Genomic DNA, 23,038 nt, shown 5'->3' with positions numbered 1-23,038 from the left:
AATTATGAACCAAAAGGTAGAATCAGAATCAGAGAGCTGGATTCATAACTAAACAAATTCAGAAGCACAAAACAAATTCCTACAAGCATCTGCCATCACCATTTGTTGGCATGAATAGAAGCATAACCGAGTACGCATAAACCAATTTAGTTACTGGCAGAGAGAATAATACTTATTTAAGTCAAAATACAATACAATGACCAATTGTATCTTATAATCAAGGGCAAGCATACGTAAAACATGCATATGGAAATATTGTAAGATTGTCAGTACAAAGAATCTTCAAGTACATTAGAGGTTACGAGACCCAGATGCGGACAGAACGTGGCCAACATGAGTAGGGAATAGGTTATTCTTTAACTAATGAAGTAGAGAAGTCAAGTTTATGGGGAATGATACATGAACCAACGGGGATCAATGAAGAAGGTAACCAAGATGCAAAACCAACATTGCCCAAAAATGACAGGAGTTTGACTAGCTCTTCGTGACTCAACCTCCCAAGTTATGGTGAAGTAAATCCATCACAGAGCCATCAGGATTTCAATTAATCAGATGCACTGAGCCAGAAACAAAGATTTATCATCAATTTACAAGGTCATCTTCCAGTCTTGGCCCGTTTCATTCCTGTACTGTTAAAGGGCGACATACTCGGGCTCATACTCGGGCTCATACTTGGGCTCTCTTCTCTTAATGTACCATTTAGCAAAGCCAACTCTCTAAGCTGTTGTTTCTTATAGTTATCCAAGGATTCATCCTGAGATGGTAGAAAGGGAGGAGTTGGAACAAACAGAGAAGGAAGAGTAACATAAAGAAAAACACAAATTGCTTTTGTTCGTACCACAGGCTTCAGAAGGTTTTCTAGTATTGCAACAGCGTAGTCCAAACGAGACTTTATCACATCCTCGGGAAATTCAGCCTCCACCAACACATGCAGTGGCTCATTAAGGTGTTCATATCCAGGTTTATCTTTCAGTTTCTCTTCCTACAGAAAAGTCAGTGGCGAGTTGTGAGAATTCAAAGGAAGTACAAATGAATAACAAGTGAAGCAAATATCAAAAGAAACTGACTACTTCAATGGAAAACTTGATCTTCATATATTTAAGTTGAAAACTCAACATTTCACTTCAATATGCATTTCACTAAGCTAACCAAGACCTGTCTTTAATTATGTCCGAACTCGCTTATGCATGATTATATTTAACAAGTTACTTTCAGTGATCATTGCATCAATGACAATAGTTACTAGTGCAAAAATTTTAAAGATTAAATAAACATAGTACTGAAGTTTGCTATAATGCATGTCAAATGCAAATGGAGACGCACATCATTAGCAATTGAGCATATATAAAATTAGATAAGAATTTTCACATAGACTACAATTTAAAATGCCCTTTAGAAGATGGCTTGAGAGCAAAGATATGAAAAATAGGATATTATACTCCTAAGACTAGCCCAACAATCAGCCACACTCCAATTTGCAAGAGAAAATAGAAAACACTTCCATTATATTCAGAATCTGTACAAATGACTGAGCAAGAAACAGCTTAAGACTCAACATATAGTATATCTCAAACTACATGTTGGATATAAAAGAATTCATGATTGACTTTACCTTTACAGAATCCTTGACAGAACCCTTGCCTCTTATATACACCCTACACTCTGTCACGGCTTCAACTCTCTTAAGAGAGTTTCCTCGTGGACCCAAAATTCGGCCAACAAAATTATACTGCAAAGCCTCTGAGTCAGAACTATTATCTTAGAAGGAAGTAAACAAAAATTTACTTAAAAATTTCAACATAACTTACATTTGGATATTTATCCGCAGGTACATCAAGTCTAACAACTCTCTTTACAATTGGTGTTGTAGGGACTCCTGGCAAACCAGGCCAACCCATTGATGCAGCTTGAATTGGAGCAACTCGTTGTAGATGCCCATTTTCCTGAAGCAAGATAATCACGTTAAAGAAATTTCATTTTCCTTCATTTAACACTAGTGGGAATCAAATTATTGATCTTAAGAATAAAGCATGTTGCTGGACAATAATAAGGCAATTGAAATTTATTAACCTGGCAAGCAATTACGAACTTTTAAATAAAAATAATTATTTACAGAACAACATGGTTTGTATATAACCCATTAAACAGCATTACCTCTGTTTGCATTACAGGCCATCCCTCCAAATCCATCTGTCTCCCATTGGGATGTTGACCCAATGACCTAAAAGGACTATCATGCTCAAATCTCTCATTATCCACAAAACTAGGATGAAGACCCGAGACTCTTCTGATCTCTGCAGTGACATGAGAAAACACAAAAGTGACTTGATATATTGTCCAAATTGCCTTCAGCAGTAAAGATCATCATTTGGGGTTTATGTTTGGCTACATGCTTTAGTAGAACTCTCTAGTGAAATGCCCTCCAGTATGCTTATTTTAAAAGCACATAGAAATATCTGGTTTAAGAACACTTCAGCTTGTAATCACTTAAAATCAAATGTTGCTAGTTTAGAATTATAATAGGTCAATTATAGCTAGACGGATAGTGAGTACCAGGCTGTTTTGTTCACAGTTACTATGTTTATATTCAATGTGACTGGTTTATCCTTGGAAGAAATGAACCAATAGTTCACTCATGATTATGAATCTATGATAACAATCTAGCAGATTGAACTTACGTTGATTAAAACAAAAATATAAATGGTAGCTTTAATTTAAACACAAGATTTGAAATCCTTGAGAAGTGTATATGTAACATGTATAAATAAAGATAGCTTTACCATCAATCACAAACAATCTGTAATGATACAAATTACAAACCACAACTGCTAATGATCTTATATCGAAGAAAAAGGAAAACAGAAGATTCAATAACCTTGATTAAGAAGCCTGGTGCATAGAGGCAAAACTTGCGTAAAAGGTCCCAACTTCTGTTTCTCTGCCAATAATTCAGCTAAATATCTGCCATTGTTACTTAATTGTAAGATAACACAGAAGATAACAATAATATGGTAAGACTATACCTAGATAAAATAGAATATATTAAGCACAAGCATACAAATATAAGCATCAACCTGAGGAAAAACATAAACATCAATTAACAAACAGAAGCTTTTCCTTAAACCAACTTCCAAAACCCACATCAATCAGAATAAAGAAAGCTCAAATTATCAGACCAATAAAAAAAAACCCATCAATAATTAGAGTAAAACTTATCCAAAACAAAACAAAAAACATGGGATTGGAATGATTGATTGATTAAAGTCATAAAATAAAGGCTGACCTTTCACGATCTGTAGGAAGAGAAGAAGGCCTGTGAGGAGACACAGGGACTCCAGAAGGCGGGTACTGAAAGAAACTCCCTGGTGGGATCCTCTCTCCCATCATATACTCACACCTTCTTAAGCCTGCTTCATCCATTCAACAGAGAAAAACCCTTTAAAGTCAACAATCCAACGTCAAAACCGATATGTTCAAAGACAAAAGCAAAAGAAAAAGACTTACTTTGATTGAAGGGAAAAGGAGATAGATAGGGAGAAACTAATCAAAGGATAAATGGGGGCAGAGATGCAAGGTCTGCTGCCCTCTTTATGTGGAGAAGGAGAAGAGTGTCAATGAGAGATCAAAGCCCTACTCCAAGAGGACTCTTTCATGTTTTGTTTTGCTCTATTTATACCCTCTCGATTTTTTACCACTTCCATTTTTTATTTTCACCTTTTCATGCAACTTTTTATAATAATTTTCAGTTGGAAATATTGAATCCTTTAATTTATTTCTTTTTATTATTATTATTTTATTATGCAACATGTGAAATAAAATGTTGGATTGGTCCAATAGTCTTTTTAAATAATGATGTTGTCATTATAAATATAAAAAATCTTGCAAGATAGCATATATATATATATATATATATATATCAAGTTTAATTGTCATATAGTGATCAATTGATTTTTTTATCAATTGATATGTTTTTAAAGTTGATATTTAAAATATTTGAATTTTATAATTTATGTGCATAATGTTTTTTTAATTAAATAAATAATAAAGGATCATATAAAGGTATGTTAAGAATTAAAAAAAAATCAAATACTATTTTGGGCTCAAAATTATTTGACTTATTGATATTTTTAATCAATATTCCTTTTTCTAATAAGAAAATGAATTACAATTACGAAAAAAAATATATAATTAGGCAATATATAATTTATTTATTATCCTAATATTATTTCATCATTGGTCGAATTTGTTAATACCATTTCATAATTGGTCAAATATGTTAATACGATTGAACATGAATATGATTTTTTTCACCATCAACAGCACAAATAGTCTTGATTTTGCTATTTGAAATATGTATTAATTAATATTAACATTCAATTTATGATGGCTATGTATAATTCTATGATAAATTCTCGGCTTAAGTTGATGCATATTTCAAAGAGTATATGATATTTTTACGTTGTTTTTATATTAATTTTATTACCAAAATAAAATTATTATTATTTTTTATTATATTAATTTATTAATTTTTAAATATATATTAATAAAACATATGACAACCCTTTAATCATATATTAGATATTTTTCTTTTACATTATACAAATTATTTTTTTATGTAAATGAAATTTATTTGTCAATAACTTAAAAAAAAATGGTAATCTTCATGAACCAATCCCTTTTAACATTTGCCACATGAATCAAATTATCCAAACATGACATGATTGATGTTTATTGGTTGATGATACGATGGACATTTTCTAGCTTTTCTAACATACATTTGTGTTTGTTATTTAAAAAAGCACTTAAAAAATTAAATTCTTAATTTATTGCACAAAATTTTAATTAAAGAAGAAATTTACTATTGAATTTGTTGTATTTACCGTATATTTTTTTATAAAAAAAATCTGAAAGTAAATAAATTATTTAATTTTTGAGATTAAGATAAAATATATCATACTTATAACTTAAAATAGGTGATTACATGATGTGCATTGATGATTATTAATTATGCATTCGAGATGATTTTCATAAATAATTATCGATAATATTTGAATTCCAAATTTTTTCATTAAAAAAAACGATGTTAACTAATTGAACTAACGATTTGTTAATCATACATTTTTAATTGAAAAATATCAATTGACCACCAAGAAAGTAACCTTAATTTTATCATTCACAGTAGGAATTCAAATAAAATAAATAAATAAGAATATAGTGACGGAAAAATAAAGAAAAAAAAAAAAAACTCGTGGTGGACAGGGTTGGTAAAATTACAGATGCAGGCAAAAATTTTACTCCTAGGCTTTAGATTCAGAACAAAAAAAATACAAATTACAGATGTAGGTAAGGTACTAGATTTATTAGGATTTAGGAGTTTTAAAATTTAAAAAGCAATTAAAATTAAAATGACGACATGACCGGAATATTAATTATTAATTTTTATAAATAAAAGCCTACTCTTGAAAGTGTTTTTTCTTATTTTATATTTCGTCTCACGTTTTCTTCCTTTGTAGTCTCTAACACTCTTGCATGGCGATTTGGGCTTCAATTCGCAAAAATTAGGGCTCCGCTGCGCTAATCGATCGGTTATCAACTCCGTTTATAGAAGATGTGATCTCACAGTGATTCTCGCGTTCTTTTGGAAGCCAGTTTATGTAAAAGATAGGGTCGGTGAAGGTTTTTGAGGGGGATTTTGTGGTTTGTGATTTCTAGGGTTAGGGTTTTGGAAGGCATAGAGGAGATTTTGGATCGTTCCAAGGTGGTTCTCTGCCACGTGCCGCCTTTCATTACGATGGTCATGCTTGACGAAGAAGTCGATAGTGCATTTCCTGGCCGTTACAACTGGCTCTCCTTCTGTCCCGGGAAGAGCACGTTAGTTTTTCATTTCTTTTCTCTTTTGAATTATGTTCTTTATTAGACTTTTTTTGAGGATTTTATTGTCCTTGTTTTCTTGCTTCTGGTTTTGTCAATGGAGTCTCTCTCTCTCTGAATTGGTAGTTTTTTTTCCCTTTATTCAAGGGTTTATATGGGTTTTTTTTTTTTTTTTTTTTCCATTTAGTGTATGATTACCTGTTTTAGCGCTAATAGTCGTTGCATGTGCATGTATACATATTGGTTTCTTTTATGGAGATTTCGTCATTTTGGGGTTTATTGATGTTCTCTTGTAAATGGGCATGTGTCGTAATATTTGGACTTCCTTTGCTTAAGTAAAGACTCAGTTTTTGTCACCTCTAAGTAGGTGCATCCACATACAAGTTCTTCTACTCCTTTTTGTAGGTGTCTGCCTCGGCTATAAATTAAGTTTATTAACACGGAAGGAAAATTTTCCATCCTTTTGATCAAATATGAATTCACCCTTTAGATGCTGTTGAGGGACTAATTCATCCAGTTGGTCTTCCATATATTCAGTGGCGGATCCATTTTTTTTTTTCAGAGTGTTCACTTATTGCAGTGGGTATCTGCTGGGTGTTGGCTGGCTGTGGGCCGAGGCTGGGATTCGGGTAGTGGCAGTGAGTGGAGTGGTTAGGGAATTAAGAAAGATATGTTCAGGGGAAATTGTTAGGGTGTCCAGGAAAAAAATTCTTTTAAATTTTCTAATTTTCCAATTTTTGGGGTGTCTATGGATACCATTCTTTTGCGTTTGCATCTGTCACTGCATATATTTCCTGTAGCTTTTTTTTTTTTAATCGTACATAGCCAGAATTCCAGGGTTAGCATAAGAAAAAGATATTATCTTATTATAGTTTTACTTTTCGCAATGATTTTGCAGTCAGAAGCATCAATCTTATTCCAGAGTGTACATAGACTTCAAGAGGCCCAGAGGACGTCTTGGAGTTTAAAGAGTTCTTTAAGGGTCATGTGTTTTTTAATGACAAAGATAATTCTTGAACTCCAAAGAGATTGATGTTACATTACATACCTTTGCATTGCAACTGGATAAGACTTTGTCCTCTCTCTAATGGTCTAATGAATCTGATTCTCTCTTTTAGCTAATAGCTCGGAAATCTATGTGTCATTTGGAGATGTTAGATTACCTTCATTACCAAAACAGAAATGAATTTTTTGACAGAATTAGCATCTAGTATTTTTTACAAGCTTATGTAGGATCTCTGATCTTTTAATTAATCTGTTTTCATTGACCTCTATCTAAATTAGAAGCTTGCAATAAACTGATGCTACACATGCATTTCAAAGTAAAAGTATTGCTTCTCTTTGTTAGGTACCCAATATAAAAATATTGTTGAGTGTGCACCTTCCCAACATGTTCCAAAGCACTGGTCTAAAACAAATGGTCGTGAAGGGACTATGTTCAAAGGTAATAAGCTCATTTTCTTTAAGTATAATTCATGTGTAAAATGGATTTCATGTGGACCTATATATGCAACTATTTTCCTGTTCATAAATACAAGTATTTCTTGATGAACATCTAGATCCTGAGTATTTGGAGTTCCTTGAATTTCTTGCAAAGCCAGTTGGGAATCTTCCTAGTGCAGAGATACATTTAGAGAGAAGGAAGGCAGAAAGAGCTGGTTAGTTACACAAATCTTATTCACATCTGCACTCTGTAGTTACTGTGTTGGAAAATGAAAAAAAAAAAAAAAGAAGAAACTTTTAGCAGTGCAATTAAATGACTAAAAATTTGGTGTCACTATGTATTGATATTTTGTTGTCATTCCAGTAATACCTTTTTTTCAGGTGTACCAAAGGATGCTCCTGTAGTTACACCTTTAATGGATTCTGTTAGACAGATAAGAGTTGCCAAGGGAGGATCATGGGTAATATATTATAATTCAAATAACAATATAGTTGACAATAAAATCATGAGCAGTGTTTTATTTACTATTATTTGGTGTGTTTTCTTATAAAGCTTTAGAGCCAAATAGGCGTTCCTTTGGTTTGTGGGTTTGTGGGCGATAATATAAAAGTGATTTGATGGAGTAGATACCATGTTAATATCAATCAATGACATCATTACCAGTGAGAATCGAATTCCTGAAGAATGTAAAATACTATATAAGGATCAATAGTTTTCACCTGCACCCTTTTTGATGTATTGATATATGGACAAAATTAAGATTTTTGTCTTTACTACTTTTCTTTTCCTGGTTTTATTTAATTTTATTTATGTGTTAAATTTGTTTCTGATTTCCTGTGAACTACTTGTCCCAATGGTTCATTATATACAACTTTTGGATTCTAATAATATTCTATGACAGAGGTCACTGCCTAATGGGAAACTGAGCAGAAGAGCTGGTGGGTCATCTGGTGGAAGTCCAAGTTCAGCATCATCCAAAAGAGGTTCTGAAAAGAGAAGGGGTTCTACTACAATGGTATGCATATTTGGTTAATTTAGCCAAAACTATCTAACGTGTTTTTAGTTCGCATGTTTCTTTCTTTCCCTCACTCTTTTCCCTCATATAGTAATGGTGTAGTAATTTTATGGTCAATAAACTTTAATATGTGAAATTGTCATGCTCACTTAGCTATTGAAGTAAAATTATGAACAGTTGTGGTGGTTCATTAACATATTAGAGCACAGTGTGCAACATATCTAAAAGCTTTGGGGAATAACTTTTCTTTCGTATATGTAGTAAAGATGATGACATATAAATTGGGTATTTTACTGATCCATTTGCATTGGAAAAATTTTTTCTTTTTATTTTCTAACATTAAATCTAGTTTGACCATGTTTAGATCCATGATGGATTTCTTGGTGAGTTGTTCAAAGTTTGTGTCATTAATACCTTGTCTTGTATGGTGTCAGTATGTTCTAAGGGATAGCTTGAAAAATGGAAGTGGCAAAGACGAGTCTTCTTATATTCTGGTTTCTAAAAGGGATGAGCAGCAACTTTCTAATAAGCTTTTTACTTTAGGTTCTTCTCTGGGAACTGAAATATCTAAAGAGGAAAGTGGTATGGGCGATAATGCATGCAAACAGTGCGTCAGATGATAAGGTTGTTGGGAATGACTTGCATGGTAGTGAGAAGCCAGAAAGACGTAGTAGAAACAAAGATAGACCAGATCGTGGTATATGGGCCCTTTGCCATTCTGATGGATCATATGCAAGTTATGAGTCCTTGTCATCATCTGCTACTCAATCTATGCAGATACCTTTATATTCTTCAGAATATATGGGTATATTAAATCTTTGGTATTATTGTTCCTTGGGAAAATTATTGTCCAAGGAATTCTCCACAGATTGGAATTGATTGCTATCATGACACCAATGCAGTTGCACACTTACATATGTTTGCATTATGTGTTCAGTGAGCAGCAGCAACCCAGGATTGCAGAAAACGGAATTTTCCTTTAAGTAGAATAAAGGGGATTATGGTGATACTAAAGTTGATTTGTCAAATGAATGGAGTCTGCAAGTTAAAACCATCGGAAGTGTACGTAACAGTTCTTTAGATAATGGTTTTTTTTTATTTGGAAGCTGAGCAAACTCTGTATCATGCATTTTTTTGCTAGTTTCACATTTCATTAACACTTTATTTTTTTTTTTTAAATTTATGCAGGATCCCATAAACATGTTAGTCGTCGTGGAGCAGTTGCCGATGGATCATCTGCTGTGAGTGATGGGAAACCAGGCAAAAGAGCCCATGCTTCTGGCTATGGTTCTCATGAGGTGCTTAAACCATGCTTGAATGTCTGATTTGTTTATTTGTCTTCTGTTACATTTTTACTAACCAAGTATTAATGTTCTCTAAATTTTCAGAAACAAGTCTGGGTACAGAAATCGAGTTCTGGTTCTTAGTGAATTTTTAAAATGATAAGCATTTGATTTTTGTGAACTTTTACATTTACCAGTATTCATTTATTTATTGTGATCAGAAATTTTTGGCCAATGTTTTACCCAGATTAAAAGTTATATGGTAATGTTTACCAAGATTAAAAGTTATATAGTAGTTTAGAGAATATTCATAAATATTTGTTTGTGGGAAGAACGTATGATTGTTAGAATGTTTTCAGCCTTTGGGAGTAGCTGTATTGGAAATTCAGGGAAAATTGCCAGTTAGATCAGTCGACAGTCTGTGCTTCTTTGAACAGAGTTGAAGGTCTAACTTTTTCCTGGGAATGCCTTGGATATTCTCCTTATTATTTGGGTGGTTGCCAAGTTCATTTAAGATTGAGAATCTCTATTAAATCTGTTGCTAACTTGATTGAACTTGGTCCAGTGCCACCGTAAGTATGTTGTTATTACAGCTTGTGGTTAATTCTTTTGTTAAAGCACAACTTCGTAAGAATCTTGATGTAAGTTTTACAAATTACAGAAAAGGTGTGGAAGAAACACATGGAAAGTGTGCCTTGAAAAGTTAAAAAGGTAGTGTCTACTTTATAAAATCTGAATATAGTGCCTGTGGTAATGATAGGTGGGTTCAACATTGGTAATCGTGGTATCGTATATGGTGCTGTTAGGATGTTGTTAGTAGCAAGCTGAAGTATCACTATGGTGGTGGCAGTGGGCCTGATGGTGATTTTGGTGGTGATGATTGATGGCAAAATAAGTTGTGGAGGAGGTACTAAAGTGTGGACTTGTCCACAGTGTTCATGATGACCATATTGCTGATAATGGGCCTAATGGTGATGAAATGATATGCATTACTGATAATATTATGAATTTGACATTGCTCACAAATCTCCTTCACGGGTATTAAATCTTCCTGAACTCATTCATCCGAGTAGAATCTCTTTCTCTTAGTTGTGGAACTTTAGGTGTGTTTAATGGGATTGTTACCTTCATAAATCTCCAACATAACAGATCTCTTAACTGACTGCATGGTCCACACCTTTCTGCTTGAGTTGTTCAATGTCAAATCTTCTTCTTCCATGGCTTTTGTCAAGGTTTTATATTCATTATCTTCCATATTCTTTTGCAGCAAATTGCTTAGTCAATTGAATATTGAGCATGCACTTGCATTTGCTTTCTTCCATGGTTCAATAAATGTTTCAGCAGCAAAGTAGGGAAAAGGTTCAGTTGACCTAGAGGTTGAAGATATCATTGTAATTTAACTTGGTTGAAGAAATCCCTATGTTAATACTTCTTCGATTGAAGAAATCTCGATCTTGGCTCAGAATAGAAGGAACCAGAAACAAAAGAGAAATAAAAGGTTATCATCTTTGTAATCTCACAGCACCACTGTTTTCATCACTGCAGACCCTAGTGGATTTTCTCCAGCTGAGGTGCTATGAATATCCTCTGAATTCTTGCCATTCACTCGACTAGGTACCGAGATATTCTGATTTTATAGGTGGATTTCCTCCTCTTGCTGGAACTGTAAATATTCTGATTTTATGACAGAGCCCTATCAACTGTCAGCTTTACCGAGTTATAATGGGTGTCTTGTTGAGCGGTTCACGCCTTATGCCTAGACTCTAGTTTTGCATAAGCCCCTAGTGCTTTCAGCCGTGAGGGCTTTATAAATGGGTTTCTTTGTGCAGAAGAGAAGGAAAGATGGGGAACTTTTAGCAGCCTGCAGCTTGTTTTGTTTTTCATCACTGATACATTGATATTATATATAGGCATTGGAGTGATTTGGATGATCTGTAAATTGATTGTCAGTGGGAACCGATGTGGGTTTGGTTTTGGCTGTCGTAAAAGCGTTACTCAAATTGTTGCTTTGAAGATAAATATTGGTTGAAAATTGTACAAGAATTTCCTTTTAGAAAGCAAAAATTAAGTTTGTAAAAAAAAAAGAGAGAAGGAAATTAGCTTATTTTTATTCATGACAAAACACTTGCTAGTTAGTTTTTCGCTACTCATTTACTTTTCCACTTGGAAGCGTACAAAGACATTTATGCATGCATCAAATACCCAGGGCTCTAAATTTTTATTTAATTTTTGTATAGTTAATAACAGATTTGTCAGAATTTGATTCTGGTTTGTAATCTCTTGCTCAAAAAAAAAAAAAAAAAAAAAGAAAAATCCTTTAGTCTTGGAAATAAATAATAAAAGAAGAAAATTATTATGGTAAGCAATAATTTTAAGAGTTGCATGGCAATTGGCAATCACAGAGGAAATTGACTTCCATGACCACCTGCTAAGTATATAATATTTGAGGGTCAAGATTTCATGCAATTTCTGCATGGAATTCTCAATCCTTGCTGGCCAATTGTCCTCTTCGTTAAACAAAGAAGATTATATATGATTTATATTATTATAATTGGTGCAAGATGCTTACTTCATACGAGTATAAAGAATGTATGTTCACCCTGTTATGATCTGTTACATGGGACCCCCATCATCTTCTCCTGCCTCGATTTATTGCCACATGTCAACTTGAAATGCCATGGCTTTTGTTGGATGATGGTGATGAAGATGAGCGTGTTATTTATATGTGGTTGAAGGTGATCAGTCACGTGACACTGTCCGACACTTAGAAACCACCTGCTTAAGGAAATTAAGTGGAACGAGGCCCGATGATAACATCCTTATTAGGGAAACATTAAAAAAAGGATAATTACTTTTTACAGTATTTATATATAAGGTCACTGTACATTATAGTAGTGGATCTTTGAATTTTTTTCTTTTCGGTGCGAATAGCTTAGGATTTTAGAAAATAATGACAGTAATAAAAAGAATTTGTATGAAGATTGTCAGGTAATTGGCCGTTCTTATTCCGAAAAACATCCATAAACTCCAACACTGTCGTTCTCTCTCTCTCTCTCTATCTCCACAAAAATATAGGGAAAATATATAAATTACAAAAAAACAAAAATCGGAAATCAAAAAAATAGAAAACTTGATCAGATCAGAAACAGTTCTCAGTCTCGTTTATTTTTTTTTTCAAAAAAATCTGCTTTGAAATTAAGATAAAAAATGCGGTTGATCTGTTTTCAGTTTCGTTCCAAACACTTCCGAGAAAGTATTCGAAACTCTAACTCGTTTTCAGTGTCTGTGTTTTTTTTTGTTGAAGTGAAATAAATTTGGTTTAATTATCAATAAAATTAATGCTTTCTTTTTCTGGTAAAAGGTTTGATTTTTAGGTTTTTCCTCCTCACTTTATCATTTAGAATGGAAATTAGTGTGGTTTCTGGTGTTTTGATGGGTTAGATTAGCGCTTGATCTGATCGAAGCTTCTTTTAAGAATAACGGATAATTTCATGGCGTGAATCACTGTAAATTTTCTTTTTTTTTTTTTTGTTAATTTTAGTACTATTTTATTTATCCTCGTTATTTCTTTAAAATTATTAATGGATTACACTGATAATCTTGGCAACACTTTACGGAAGCAAATTACTAAGAAATAAGCTTTAATTTAATAGAAAGAAAGGTCATTTGTTAAGGTAAAGTAATTGACTGAAGATAAATCTAGGGCATGTTTCGGGGAATATGAATTTATGTAGCTGATCTCACTACTTTGAAGTTAAGACCTGGTCTAGTTGTCCTAACAGCTTGCTTCTTAACTGAAAATCTCTTTCTTGTTTCCCTGTTATATTGCATTTGTTTGACATCTCCATTCCATAAAAGTATATTTGTATATGATACATGACGAAGTAATCCTTTTGATTCCCATATGTTTTCCATATACCATTTTATCTCCTTCATTGTTATTTGCTTGAATGCCTTATTGCTTAAATTCATGTCTCCTAGAAGCGTATGGTTCTTTTTATTTGAGGAGTTTAATCTTGCGATATTGTTGTTTAAGCAACTATTTTCTTGATGATTTTTTTTCTTTGTTCAATCATTCATCTTGGTCATATATGTTATTTTTGCATGGAATCTATGATGTTAATCATTCTATATTCATCTTTTCTAATGTTTCTGACTTGGTAATTTTGGGAATCTATTAGGAAAATAGGTGCTTGGACGGGATGGGCAGCTGCACTATAGAGTATTTGGTGGATAGCTAATACTAGTATCTATAAGGTTTACCTGGCTGAATTATGGCATCTGCAAGCCTAGGAAATGAAGGAGTAGGTAGTTCCAGGTCTGTCAATGGTTTCTTAAGCTCATCTAGTTCCATTGATTGGCTGGGGAGAGAAATGCTTGAAATGAAATTGAAGGACAAGGTGGACCATGATGAAGACAGAATAAGCAGCTCAATCTGTAGTTTTTTTTTTTTTTGGGGGGGGGGGGGGGGGGGGAGGGGGTGGGTTGGGGATTGAACTTGTCCAAATTTCTTCTGAAGTGGTTTTACAACAGCACTCATGCTAATTGAAAATATAGTAGTTTGAATGCTGAAACCTTAAACAGAATATCACAATCTTCTTAAAATGTTTCTTTACTTGTAGACCATCCTTTATGTTTTATCCATGCAGGATACCGAAGCAGATGTAGTTGACGGAGTGGGTGCTGAAATAGGGCATGTGACAAGAGCGACCATTGTTGGTCGCAATGCTCAATCAAAGCAGGTTGAAAGAAAACTAAATTAGCACACAAATTTTCCATGTGAGATTCAAATGAATGGGTATTCTATTGATTTGCATCATTCTCAATATATATTTATTTTTGTTTGGATTGACAGAATGTCAGTTATATTGCTGAGCATGTGGTTGGAACTGGTTCTTTTGGTGTTGTTTTCCAAGTATGTAGTTCTAAAATATTCTTATTTGTGAATATGTTCTTGACTTTATTCTGGTAGATTATAATCTTGAAATAAGTTTTCTGTTTGCTGCAGGCAAAATATGGTGAAAGAGAAATTGTCGCCATTAAGAAGGTTCTTCAAGACAAGCACTATAAGCATAGGGAGTTGCAGATTATGAAAATTCTGGACCATCCAAAATTGTTTCCCTTAAGCATTATTTTTTCTCAAAAACAGACAAGGAAGAACTCTACCTCAATCTTGTTCTTGAGTATGTCCCAGAAACTGTTAATAAAACAGCAAAAAGCTAATAGCAGGATCAACAAACGAATGCCTTTAATATATGTTAAACTGTATACATATCAGGTGCATCTCCATTTTATGAAACCATATCCTTATATGTTATATTGATATATGGACTGATGGAGTTGGAATATATTTCTTTTTCAATTACATTTTACTGGGTAATTGGGTCATCCAGAGTTGTTTCATAAATGATTTATTGTCTGACTTCTTTATTGCTGCTTCTATCTCATATGGTAATATAATTAGAAGTCATCCTTCAGTTTTAAATTTAAAACTTTTGCCTTCACATAAGATTGGTCAAATATTTCAAATTTTCTAGAAATAAACTTGCTTTTCTTTTTACCTTTCTTCAGTTCGGTTTTAACACAAAAAGATTTAGTTGATTGGAAAAAGTTGTAGCTAATTATCTTCTTCTTTTGGGTTACAGAATTGCAGAGCACTTGCCTACATACACAACTGCATTGGTATATGTCACCGTGACATCAAACCTCAGAACTTACTCGTAAGACTCTTTTTCTCAGGAATCAAGTGTTTTTCACGGAAAACATGTTTTTCATGTAATAGTGTACACCTTGCACGTAAGTGTATTATTGTTATTCTAACTGATCAATTTTCTTGAACATAATGACAAAAACCTGTGATTTACAGGTTATTTTATCATTGCTAAAGATGTATAGTAGTTATGTGAAGCAACCCTGAAATAAATTAGCTAGCTTGAGAGTTTATTAGTTTATCATTTTTTGTTTTCCTTATATGAGAAAAAGCTGTTAATCTGGTTCAAAAACTTCATATTTGGAGCCACATTGTCCTCTGTTTGGTGAGACTCAACTGCTATGGTTCATGTCTAATCCACATACTCATCAATTGAAACTTTTTGATTTTGGGAGTGCAAAAGTGCTGGTAAGTTTTGACGCAATAGTAATTGTTGTGGCCAGGTCTTGTACCTGAGGCTGGGTGCTTTCCATGTTTTCAGGTGAAGGGAGAACCCAATGTTTCTTACATCTGCTCAAGATATTATCGTGCTCCGGAACTCATATTTGGTGCAAATGAATACACAACTGCTATTGATATATGGTCTACTGGTTGTGTGATGGCTGAATTGCTTCTTGGACAGGTAATTTTAAGACTGATATGTATAATTAGAGTACTGTTACAAGTTGCTATTGTCTTCATTGATTGTTGTTCTTGACTCACTAACATACAATGTAGCCACTGTTTCCTGGTGAAAGTGGGGTCGACCAACTAGTTGAAATCATTAAGGTGACTGCATCTATTAATTCTCATATTTTTTGGACTACTTGCTTTTGATGCATGATTAATCTATTAGTTAATTTTGACGATTTGCTAGAATTGGAAAAATCAATTGAACTTTATGATATCTCAACAATAAACCATAAGTTTTGATAATTATTAGATTTACTTTTGCTTAAACTCAGTTATGTTAGAAATGAAATTAAATGTACTCTCGGGATGCTTTAATAAACTCTGTAGATAAGTTACAAATGAGTATTGAGTATCTAGAGTGTCAATTTTATAACATTTTTTCATTTCTTCCTTTTGATGAAAGTGAACAAAAAATTTTAGAATTTGAGTATGTTAAGTATTACTGAATGCAGTCGGCATCAAAACAATTTGTTTGGTGTCTTACCCATGGCCCTGTCTCCACTGTGTTCTATTACAATGTTTTGAAACATATTCGTTTAAGGATTCCCTAAGGATGTGTTTAATAATGTGTCTATGTTTTTTGAATTTGTTGTTTAGGTTTTGGGAACTCCAACCAGGGAGGAGTTCAAGTGCATGAACCCAAACTACACCGAATTCAAGTTCCCACAGATAAAGCCACATCCATGGCACAAGGTACGTGTTTTTTTATTCTTTTTCATTGTTTATGCTCTAATCATAAGGATTCTATTAAAGTTCATTATACATTTTCTTGGAACAGGTCTTCCAAAAACGTTTACCTCCAGAAGCAGTAGACCTTGTTTGTAGGTTTTTTCAGTACTCTCCCAATTTGCGATGCACTGCTGTAAGTTATGACAGTTATACTTCCGCTGCCTTCAGTAGTAATAGTAAAATTATCAATCCATAATCAGCTTTTTCTTTTCCCCTGGTTTCCATATCTGTGTCTGCCGGTGGTGATGCAACTGCAGTTGGAGGCTTGCATTCACCCCTTCTTTGATGAATTGAGGGACCCAAACACCTGCCTTCCCAATGGCTGTCCACTTCCACCACTCTTCAATTTTGAGTCTCAAGGTCAGCTTCACTTGGTACTTAAATACATTAAGCATGTTATGCCATCAAGATACACTGTTGCACGTACTTTGCTGAGAAATCACATTTCTTCCCACATGTATGCAATATCTTGAAATTAATTACTATTAACACAAAGGAAAAGCTCTAATAAGATTTATCCGGTAATTATTGGTTCAAATAGTTTATTTCTTGATATCTTTGCAGCTTGCTGATTTAATGTCTTGCTTTCTTGCTCCTTTTTTCCCCTTAATTGGTAGAGCTCTCCGGCATCACCCCTGAAGTTGCTAAGAAACTTATTCCAGAGCATGATCGTAATTAGAATTCATTCACGGTCCTGCACACTTAGCAACTATTCCAAGCTTCTTCTGCTTCTACTAGCCATCCCACGCCATTTTGATTTGTACATAAAAAATCCCATACCCGTCTTCTGTCATGGTTCTAGTAAGAAAAGAGTGTTGAAAACAAGTGATTAGAACAAAGGAGACCCGAGGCTTAGATTGCTGGTGGAGGTGTTTTTGTGTTCATTCTAAAGACAATTATGATCACTATTGTAACTTTTGATGTATAGTTATTTGTGATCCCCTGTTGTGGGATCTTTTAGTGAGATTAAAATGGTGAGAATGTATATATTTTTTGCCCTTGCTGAAAACTTATAAGTTGTAATTCAGCTTTGTTCTTCAGTCAATTCCCTTTACCCAATTATAAAATGAGATTGAAGTTTCCCTTGTGGCATCGGCCATTATCATTCCTTTCTTTTCCTTAACCCCTAAAATCATCAGAGAACCAAAATGTCACATGGTCTAGAAAATGCTGCTTGCTTCACGAGGTTGATATATAAATACATAAATACATATATACGTATATATATATGATACAAATGGATGAAGCTGATTCATTAATTGGTTTACATTTCTTTCTTTTTCCAGGGATCGAATTTTCTTGTTGCTGTTGCTGGGGGATTTTGTTGCAGTCTTAAATAGAATCGGAATGGTTGGTTCGGCGACAACAACAGTAAGATTGAAAGTGAAACTGAATCCACTTTCTTTTTGTTTGTCTTTTTAATGAACAAAACTCATTTAACACAAACACGAGCTCGAACATTATGTCTAAAATTTTTAATCATCTTGAACAATAAACGAACCGTGAACAAAACCAAGCTCGTTCGGAATGGTTTATTTACAGCCCTACCTGTCGTTTAATTGCGAAACAGACAGCAGCACATAGTTCGTCAACACACCTTTTTTATCGGTTAGATTCCAGTTTGGTTTGCACACATATCTAGTCACAATTTGGACACTATAAAACAAAAAGACAAGGCTTGGAAGCTGACTCTGACTGCATTCAATCTGCATTCGATCCTTAATTCCAACAAAAATTTCTGGTTTTGATTTGCAACCTCTCAAGCTTCCTTGTTGGTACTTTCTCGCTATGTTTATATATGAACTTTAAAAAAATATATATATATATATATATACACGTGTGTGTGTGTGTGAGTACAATAGTGACTTCTATTGTTTTATTGTTTGGCAAATTCTGCAAAATTCTGTTTGCATGCAATGGTACAGAATTTTCATTTCAACTTTCATACAATTTTAATTTTTTTTATATTAAAAATATTGAAGATTCTTAACGATCATAATCAACATAAAATATTACATTATAAGAAATTACGGAATTAAATCACATAAAAAATCAATCAATAGATTAATTAATAATGAAATAAATTTAACATAAAATCATACCGAAGAAACATCTTATCACAATGTTTTAAATAAGCAAAAAAAACCCTACTATAAAAGCCGCCATGTTTTGTTTCTTTCAATATCGAGTCTAACCACAAAAAAAAAAAAGAAAAAAACACTATGTAACGGCTATTCGTTCCTTTTGCAGAACTTGGGAACAAAAAGAAAAGGAATGACCTTCACAACCCTCAACCTCTCTCCTTCTCTAAAACTTGTTACCGACAATAATAGCTTCAACTATGATTGCTTCGGTTCTCAATTTTCCAAGTCCTTTTTATCATCAAAATTGTTCCTTGGGAGTTCTTCTTTCTCCGTGGGAACTCTCCGTTTCAACATCAATCATCAGAGCTCGGCTCGCCACCACATCAACGGCTCACGATGGTCCTCTACTGCCTTAAGATGCTTTGCCCAGCTATCAGAGCCATCGGTTTCGGTTCATGGCCATGGCAGTAAAGGTGCTTCCGGTGAGATAAGAACTACTCTAAAACCCCATTTTTTCATTTATTTATTTATTTTTATTATAACCCTTTTGTCCATTTTCTCTAATTTTCTTGTTTGTTTTCGTGGTAACAAAAAAAAAAAAAAAAAAGGTGGGCATTTCATTTAATTTCTTTTTTTTTTCCCTCAATGCAAAGCCATAGATAATTGCAGTGAATAAAGCAATTTGTGAAAATGGGGTTTCTATTTCATTGAACTAAAGCTTGTGGCCTTTTCTTATGTCCTGTTTTAGTGTGATTTTGATGTCGTGTTTGCGCATGTTTGAGTTATCTAACCAATGTGACTATTGGAAAAGAAAGAGTTTGTATAATTCCTTGAAATTTTGTGTCTTTTTGCTACTGCTGCAGAGAGAGTGATAGTGCTAGTTATTGGTGGAGGGGGAAGAGAACATGCACTTTGCTATGCATTGCAGCGGTCGCCTTCTTGTGATGCTGTCTTCTGTGCACCAGGCAATGCAGGGATTTCCAGCTCAGGGAATGCAACCTGTATTCCTGACCTTGATATTTCTGATAGCTCAGCTGTGATTTCTTTCTGCCGCAAATGGAGTGTTGGTTTGGTTGTTGTTGGACCAGAGGCTCCCCTTGTTTCAGGTCTTGCTAATGCTTTGGTAAAGGCTGGAATTCCTACTTTCGGCCCTTCAGCAGAGGCTGCTGCTTTGGAAGGTTCTAAGAACTTCATGAAGACTATCTGTGACAAATATGGGATTCCTACTGCTAAGGTTCGTTATAGAAGGCATTCTTGCCAAATTTTTAGTTGCGGCATTTTTCTCTATTCTTTGCAAAAACTTGGGTTTTATTACAGCCTGAGACTTGTTATTATTTCATAAATTTATCACCTTTAATTAGGTTATGTGGGAATTGAAAAGGGCTTATTAAGCTGAGTAAATGTTCTTGATTTTTTATGCATTCCAATGTTGTTATGTAAGCTTCTGTTTATCCTGTTCTTTACTAGAATAGTTATGTTAATGCTTTGAATCTTGGTGCAGTATCAAACATTTTCAGATGCATCAGCTGCAAAGCAATACATTAAAGAGCAAGGAGCTCCTATTGTTATCAAAGCAGATGGATTGGCTGCTGGAAAAGGAGTTATTGTTGCCATGACACTGGAGGAGGCATATGAAGCTGTAGATTCAATGCTTGTTGAGGGAATTTTTGGTTCTGCAGGTTGCCAGGTCATTGTTGAGGAATTTCTTGAAGGAGAAGAAGCATCATTATTTGCCCTAGTAGATGGAGAGAATGCCATACCGCTGGAATCTGCTCAAGACCATAAACGGGTTGGAGATGGTGATACAGGTCCTAATACCGGTGGGATGGGGGCATACTCTCCAGCACCAGTCTTAACTAAAGAACTTCAATCTTTGGCCATGGAATCCATTATTCTCCCAACAGTAAAGGGAATGTCAGCAGAGGGATGCAAATTTGTTGGGGTTTTGTATGCTGGACTAATGATCGAGAAGAAGTCAGGCTTTCCTAAACTCATCGAGTACAATGTCCGCTTTGGAGATCCAGAGTGTCAGGTCAGTTATGGGAGATGGGCTGGTTTTTATGCATAATTTACTTTTAAAGTTAAGCTTTTAATATTGTTTAAGCTTCAATGAGGCATTATAAACACTTTGAAACTCAATCTCAATTATATGAAGTTTTTGGGTTCATGTAATCTCTAACCGCTTTCCTGCCAAGAAGCGAGTGAGGCTTATTTTTGTTAGAATCTGTCCTGTTTTTGTTACTTTAAATCAGAATTTAATTAGCAATATGCTCCCCCATGTAATGCTAGGAGTTGTTTTTTTCTTCAAAGTTTATCTATGCTATCTGTTTGTCCGTATTAGGTTAACAATTTGATGGTATTATACATATTGTGTAACCTTGGAATTAAGGAAAAGATAGGACAGAAAACATTAGAAGGGAAAGGCATAAGAATTTGTGCTCATATGCTATGCTATTTTATTTGCCTGCTTTGTTTTCCCTTCTATCTTCATATCTGTGCTTACCCCCTATCCTGTATATTCTAATTTAATTTTTGAATGATCAATGCTGCCATGATATTATTGCTTGGATCCATTCCTTGGGTCAATGGTCGGTAGTCTGATGCTCTTTAGTGGTGCACACTACAAATATCATCAATATCTAGCACCTTAATGATTTCCTTGTAGTAAATCAGGTTCCTGGGAGTCACCATAGGTTCATGTTTATGATATATTGCTTTAAAACCTTATGAACAACTTGGCTGCTCTGACATCATATACTTTTGATCCTGTCTCTCTGTATTGTTCTTTGATTATCTGCCTTTTTGCATAACCGTTTAGCTTATGAACATTCTTGTTTTTCAACTTTCATTTTTGACAGTTGCAGAATACTTTCTAAGATTAGTTGTCTGACTGAGAGCTTCTAACTGATTGCTAGAGTGAAATTTTGGATATTTTGACATTACAGGTTTCAATTAATCAAGGTTTGTGTCTCCGAGTTGTTTTAAAGGGCTGAAAGTCATATGATGGAAAATAATTAGTATTTGATATCCAAGTGAACAAGGGTAAAGATAAAAAGATTATTGAAATTTGAAACCATATAAATGGATTTAAGTGTCAAGGAATGACATTGATTTGTTGATATAAGGTTTGATATAGACTGAAGGTCAGCAATTAAATCAAATCTCTGGTTTTGTTAACCGACTATGTTCTGGAAGTCATAATGGAGGAAGAAGTTGATATCGAACATTTGGTTGCGATTACCTGACATATGATGAACCTAGTTTTAGACTGTTATTTTCATCAGCTAATTTTTGTTTTGATGCAGTATGACCTGTACAAATTTGTTGGTTGGGGACATATCTTGATCTAGATTGTTATATTGAATTGTTGCGGTTTGCTACACAGGTTCTGATGGTTCGATTGGAGTCTGATCTTGCAGAAGTTCTGCTAGCAGCTTGTAGAGGAGAGCTAAAAGGTGTATCACTGAACTGGTCCCCCGAGTCTGCCATGGTGGTAGTAATGGCAAGCAAGGGTTACCCTGGCTCTTACGAGAAAGGAACTATGATTCAGAACCTTGAAGAAGCAGAACATGTCGCTCCTTCTGTCAAGATATTCCATGCTGGAACTGCAATTGATTCGAATGGCAATTTCATTGCTACTGGGGGCCGTGTTCTTGGGATTACTGCTAAGGGCCGAGATCTTGAAGAAGCAAGGGATAGAGCTTACCAAGCAGTTGAAGAAATCAACTGGCTGGGAGGATTCTACCGGCAGGATATCGGATGGAGAGCACTTCCACAAAAGCAATTTGCTAGAAATGCCTAGTTAAACATTAACATACTGTGGACTACTTGACTAGACATCTTACAATGTTTGATGTCCTATAACTAGCTGTTGCTAATTCAAAATCGAAATAAGATATGAAAGAGGTAAAAGAAACTTACTATTCGGACAAAAAATTGTCACCCTGAAAGTTCTACATTTCCTGAAAATCCTTTGTCCAGTTTCTGTATGTTTTAGAGTTATTACTTACAGGGCTTCGACATCGATGAATTTTACCTAATTCACCTCAGTTAAAAGAAAAAAAATGGAAATTAACTTATCCGAAGCACAAACTTTATTTGAAATGCCTCAGAATTTCACATTCCAGCATATAGCTTTTTCTTACTCTGGGACAAACCATTTTCAACAATTTTTTTTTTTTTAAAGCGAGGGTAAAAGAAAAAGGAAAATCAACACCAGATACCATGTAC

The 23,038-nt window shown here is 34.2% G+C and overlaps 3 protein-coding genes and 1 pseudogene across 6 annotated transcripts; 3 read left to right on the top strand and 1 right to left on the bottom strand.

Annotated features, from left to right (window-relative positions):
* Positions 1-145: 145 nt before the first annotated feature.
* LOC111298209 (KH domain-containing protein At1g09660/At1g09670-like) lies at positions 146-3,642 on the bottom strand. Its single transcript, XM_022892971.2, has 8 exons — positions 3,505-3,642; positions 3,284-3,407; positions 2,876-2,961; positions 2,155-2,294; positions 1,809-1,943; positions 1,613-1,729; positions 839-982; positions 146-754 (listed from the first exon to the last, which is right to left on the bottom strand). Exons 2-8 carry the CDS (start codon positions 3,385-3,387, stop codon positions 596-598), a joined length of 885 nt encoding a protein of 294 aa, XP_022748706.1. The 5' UTR covers positions 3,388-3,407; positions 3,505-3,642; the 3' UTR covers positions 146-595.
* Positions 3,643-5,458: 1,816 nt separating this feature from the next.
* On the top strand, positions 5,459-11,520 carry LOC111298438 (uncharacterized). 3 transcript variants are annotated; one of them, XM_089745667.1, is made up of 9 exons: positions 5,459-5,871; positions 7,220-7,315; positions 7,431-7,529; positions 7,696-7,775; positions 8,217-8,330; positions 8,874-9,135; positions 9,325-9,373; positions 9,517-9,628; positions 9,719-11,520. In XM_089745667.1, exons 2-9 carry the CDS (start codon positions 7,306-7,308, stop codon positions 9,755-9,757), a joined length of 765 nt encoding a protein of 254 aa, XP_089601793.1. In that variant the 5' UTR covers positions 5,459-5,871; positions 7,220-7,305; the 3' UTR covers positions 9,758-11,520. The 3 variants fall into 3 exon arrangements, 1 of the variants encoding a protein (XP_089601793.1); XR_016328843.1 differs by having other exon boundaries at positions 5,462-5,871; positions 9,268-9,392; positions 9,519-11,520; XR_016328842.1 differs by having other exon boundaries at positions 5,465-5,871; positions 8,874-9,392; positions 9,519-11,520.
* An 894-nt stretch (positions 11,521-12,414) lies between these two features.
* LOC111298207 (shaggy-related protein kinase kappa-like) lies at positions 12,415-17,816 on the top strand (annotated as a pseudogene). The gene is made up of 12 exons (XR_016328841.1): positions 12,415-12,601; positions 13,795-14,034; positions 14,263-14,355; positions 14,469-14,528; positions 14,622-14,891; positions 15,259-15,333; positions 15,630-15,731; positions 15,805-15,945; positions 16,041-16,091; positions 16,593-16,688; positions 16,774-17,084; positions 17,342-17,816. The product of XR_016328841.1 is annotated as a shaggy-related protein kinase kappa-like (transcript).
* Positions 17,817-18,011: 195 nt separating this feature from the next.
* On the top strand, positions 18,012-22,777 carry LOC111298205 (phosphoribosylamine--glycine ligase-like). Its single transcript, XM_022892968.2, has 5 exons — positions 18,012-18,095; positions 18,975-19,290; positions 19,672-20,042; positions 20,310-20,840; positions 22,194-22,777. The coding sequence occupies exons 1-5, from the start codon at positions 18,072-18,074 to the stop codon at positions 22,608-22,610; spliced, it is 1,659 nt and encodes a 552-aa protein (XP_022748703.2). The 5' UTR covers positions 18,012-18,071; the 3' UTR covers positions 22,611-22,777.
* The last annotated feature ends 261 nt before the right edge of the window (positions 22,778-23,038 follow it).

This window comes from Durio zibethinus, chromosome 16 (assembly GCF_047325235.1).
Source record: "Durio zibethinus cultivar Kanyao isolate XHJ-2024 chromosome 16, ASM4732523v1, whole genome shotgun sequence".
NCBI lineage: Eukaryota > Viridiplantae > Streptophyta > Magnoliopsida > Malvales > Malvaceae > Durio > Durio zibethinus.
The sequence above is the reverse complement of the archived record's forward strand: the minus strand, read 5'-3'. Positions and strand labels throughout refer to the sequence as shown.